Raw genomic sequence first — 4731 nt, 5'->3', positions numbered from 1 at the left:
ACAATCTGCAGCAAAACCATCAATTATTATGGGCGTTATAACATAGGTGTGCAGCTGGACGAAACATACACGTCGAACCCCCCCAGACGATTTAAATACCTGACGAAACATACACGTCAAACCACGCCAACGGGTTAAGGGAGAAACACAGACTGAGGGTGTCTGAGAACAGGGTGTTGAGATGAATATTTGGACCGAAGAGAAATGAAATAATAGGAGGTGGAGAAAACTGCATAATGTGGAGATTCCAATATGCACTCATAACTTGTACTCCTCTCCAAGTACAATTAGAATGATCAAATCAAGGATGATGAAATGGGCAGGGCATGTAGCACGAATGGGGGAGGAGTGCAGATTGGTGGGAAAGCCAGAAGGAAAGAGACCACTGGGAAAACCAAGATGTAGGTGGGTGGACAATATTAACATCGATCTTCGAGAGATAGGATGGGATGGTATTGATTGGACTGATCTGGCTCAGGATAGGTACCAGTGGAGGGCTCTTGTGAACATGGTAATGAACCTTCAGATTCCATAAAATGCTTGGAAGTTCTTAGGTAGCTGCACAATTGGCAGCTTCTCAAGAAGGCTCAGCTCCATGAGTGAGGGAGTCATTCTGTGGTAGTTAACTACTGACACTTTTGAACTCTTTAAGCTGTTTGGAATGGAAGAATTAAGTCACTTCCCTTCATCAGCCACTACACTCCTCTTCATGTGCCTTCATTCTATTCCGTGGATAAAAGTGTCTTAAAGCATGTTCAAGTATGTTATAATCACCTAACCTAAATAAAATTATGACAGGTATACTGAAAAATACTTCTCTCAGATGCAACAACTTATGAAATATATGCACAGCATATTAATTCTGACACATTCAGTGTTTTTACCTATATGCCATATAAAAATCCATTCTATTTAGCTATTTTGAAAAATGCAAGGTTGCTGAGCACAAAATACATGTTTAATTTTTCTCTGCAACTTTTACCAAAGCATTTTAATTCTGACTAACAGTTATGCTGGAAACGTGAGGGATAAGTTTTATATAAAGTGTTCATTAATGTTATCTGATTTTAACCTAAACTGAAATATGTATACAAAAATCTAGAAAAACTCCTAGTATGAAATTTCATTAAAATATATTCAATAGTTCTTAAGAGGTTACATGTGAACAGAGAGACAAAGACATGGTTACGATAACAGGCATGTTTTTGCAAATTTTCATTACAAACATACTAGAAATGATTTAATGCTGGAACCATTACACAGAAGAAGGTGGGTCTTTGCTAACAGATTATACTGGTAACAGAATGCTAAAATTTTATATACCATAAATTCAGTATCATATTTTCCATATGCCTGTTGTAAATAGCAATATTCTAGGCTAGTGAGAATTGTGTATGACAACATTCACAAATAAATCTAATATTTCAAACAAATATTGAGTTCAAGTCTATTCTATGGGTACAAATTTGAGGACAGTATTAACAAATGCAATAAGCCTTACCTGTAAAATGCTCCATAAAACCCAACAATATGTGTAAAATTGCAGTCATGTAGAACTTTCAGCTCTCGAATTATCTGTTTCTTAATCGCAGGTTTAACTTCTAAATGGATTAACTGTAACGCAAATGTAAAACAGAAAACCTATCACAATTTCATTTCAATTTGATATTATAGATAGACAAAATGTTGCTACATTAACACACTGAGGACCGGTCGCATGATATCATGCTTTTGGCTTCTAAACATGGTGGACCGGTCCCATGATATCTTTATTTTAGGACACGTTAGGTTGTAACACATTAAACCCTGCTATGGCACCACCCAGGTTGCACGCAGATGCGTAATAAAACTCTCGAATGTTTGCTTACTTGTCAGCAACTTGACCTCGCTGTTTTCTTAACCCACTATAAAGGAAAATGCTTTGCCCTTCTTCAAGCTGTATGTATCAGCCAGCAGTTAGTGGTGGAGTCTGGATCAAGGACATTTTCTTCTCCGATGAGCTAGCTGACCTGCCTTGTGAGACGCGTAGTCATGGTGATTCAGAGAGTGGCAGTGACAGGGGAGAGCAAAGATTTAGTAAAAAATCTAAAAAAATCACAAAAATCTAAACATTGATTTGTAATTGAAATACAAAGCATTTCTGATGAATGTGGCAAAGGCCTGGCCTACAGACCAGATGGTGGCGGCAGAACCAGAGTCAGACATAGACTTAGTGCAACCGGGCCCATCATCTCCCACCCCACGCAGGCCTATGTGGACCCTCCAGGGCAACTCTCGGGTAATATGCGGAAACATACCCTCGTGAAAATTTTGAAGAGTGAACATTCCAAGAGGAAGCATCCTTCTAGGCAATGCAATGTTTGCACAGTCCACAAGAAAAGGAGTATGTCTACATTTGCAAGTTCTGTGTAATGCCACTTCACAAAGGGGAATGTTTCCAGAAATATCACACCCTCAAGCACTTCTAGGAGCATTGGTAAGTATTCTCCAAAAATTTTAGTTCATAAAATTAATTAGATTTTATATTAATTTTTAAAGCGAACAGTGCACAAGTTAGGATAGTAAGTTTAATAATGGCGGCCCCAAGGTGATTTAAATCGCCAGTCCTTAATGTGTTAATAGACACATCTGTGATCTAATGAACATGGAAGGTGAAGGTGATAATTCATTTACCTTGCAACAGCACACCATTGGACTGGCAAGATAGCTATCACATGACTGGTTTTCTATGGGATTTGCACCGCAACCATTGCCATGCAACAACTCAGTAAACAAACCTGAACAACAGAGAGACTGTTTTCTGTGTGGTCCGTGCCGCAGCTATATACCGAGATTCTCAAGAATAACCAAGGCAGTGAGTGACAGAGTTCTGAGATCTGAGTTCTCAGTAGGAGAGAGCTATGGAAAGTTCGTCGACTTGTGACGATTTAAAGTGTGATTGGAAGGCTTCATTCGTGTGTAATACTTGTAGTGTGTGATTCAGTGAGACTGTTATAGTTCCTGTGTTTTAGTTGTGGTACCAGGAGAGGGCTAATATTTGTATAAATTAGCAATAGCACTGTATTTGAACGTGATTAAGAGAACTTGTAACCAAGGTGCAAATCCAATCATGCTAACTAGAACCTGTCATTTTCTTCATGTGTGCCGCCCTACACGTGACAGTATATTTTGATTTACAAGTGTTCTGTATTGTCATTTGAGTAAATTTTGTATTTGCTTATGATGACTGGACAAGTTTTGTAACTAGAATGAAAAATTCTCAAAATACAATTCATCACTTGTGTGTCACCCTTGATTTCTAAGTGCCATGTGAGACAAAATGTTCTCATACATCACTCTTCAATGTCATATGCCATACCTCCATTAGAGGACTTAAGGAAATCTTAAACAAGCGTGTGTGGACACACACTACACAAGAAGTAAAGTAACCATCTGGTGTGAAATGTACATGTCTGAAGCAAGAAGGCCTACTTTTAAAGAGAACAACCTGACTGTTTTGTGTTAATTATGAAATATTCTGAGTAATAAGGTGGGGATAATAAATGCATAGTTTCAGCAAGACATAATCATGGCACATATGGCAAGACAAATCACAAATATTTTGAGTACGTTTCCATGATATACGGCTGGCACCATTCCCAACGTTATCCTTTCGGATTACTTGCAGAACTAGGCGTTCAAAGATTCTCTTCACACAACCGAAGAGCTAAAAAAACCTTAATTACAGAAGTGGTAAGAAAAACTAATTGTGGTCTCCTTCATTTAATGATTAACACTCCAGAGAAAAGTTATAATGATGTAAAGCAAAGCACAGTAGACCACTGTAGGTCACGGTGCAAGGGCTAAGAAGGCCTGCCCCTTATAAATTCATGATGTAAAGCATGACGGAGGGCACTTTCACGCTTTTCTCAAAAAATAATCTGAGAACAATGAATGCAGTAATGCAACTTGTTTTTTTAAGTGTGTCCAATTTAGCAGTCATTTGGCTAAGGCATGGCACTGAAAAGTACGCCATACCGCTGGTCCACTCTGTACATATACAATCACAAAGATGGTGCTCCTCCACTTACTTCAGTTTCAGTTTCTCACACACAACAGCAGAAGCAGCAGCAACAGAAAAAAACAACAACACCGCCACCACCACCGCTGCCGCCACCACCACCACCACCACCACCTCTGGTCAAGTGCTCTCTGAAGCTCCATAAATTAATTCAATTAGGTCGTAGTTACTATAGGATTCTGACGATGGTGTATAACACACTGATATATNCTAGCTCTTTCTAACGGACCCAACAGAATAGGTGTTTTCCTTCACCTGAGGACGGAAACAGATCCAGTTTCCAAAACGTCGTGTTTTTATTAATTATCTTAAAAACCAGGACGATGGATAAAGTCCGAAAACCCAATATATCAGTCAATTAGGTCAGTTTATATGGCCTCTGAGCATTTATACCAAACCCTTTAACCTTTAAATGACTAAAGACACCGTATGTCGTCGCAGATAGTAAAGGCAGCGGTACGAATGACGCCATGTGGTGTCGCAAAGTCCGCGCGTGCGGACGTTATTTGAAATACATTTTTAAGGTAGAAAATAATGTCCTACTTATATAATTTTTGGCCACCATCTGCATGGAGTGTCTGTCTTCCCACCTGCGTCATCTGCCGGAATGTTGCCTTCGTGTGGAATTCTAAAAAAATCCGGAAATGCAGAGTCCGATTTCGCACTTCACG

General features: G+C 39.1%; 1 protein-coding gene across 5 annotated transcripts in view; it reads right to left on the bottom strand.

Annotated features, from left to right (window-relative positions):
- LOC111874579 (dual specificity mitogen-activated protein kinase kinase dSOR1) overlaps nt 1-4731 on the bottom strand; it is a 41123-nt gene that overhangs the window by 32151 nt on the left and 4241 nt on the right. For all 5 annotated transcript variants that reach the window (XR_002844598.2, XR_002844601.2, XM_023870391.2 and 2 more), the window contains exon 3: nt 1502-1614. Coding sequence is in view for 3 of the 5 variants with exons in the window: in XM_023870391.2 (XP_023726159.1) it covers nt 1502-1614 (113 nt within the window). In the remaining 2 variants the exon portion in view is untranslated. The remainder of the gene's footprint in view (nt 1-1501; nt 1615-4731) is intronic.

This window comes from Cryptotermes secundus, unplaced genomic scaffold (assembly GCF_002891405.2).
Source record: "Cryptotermes secundus unplaced genomic scaffold, Csec_1.0 scaffold314, whole genome shotgun sequence".
Classification (NCBI taxonomy): domain Eukaryota; kingdom Metazoa; phylum Arthropoda; class Insecta; order Blattodea; family Kalotermitidae; genus Cryptotermes; species Cryptotermes secundus.
Note: the sequence above shows the minus strand (reverse complement) of the source record. Positions and strands in the feature narration are given on the sequence as shown.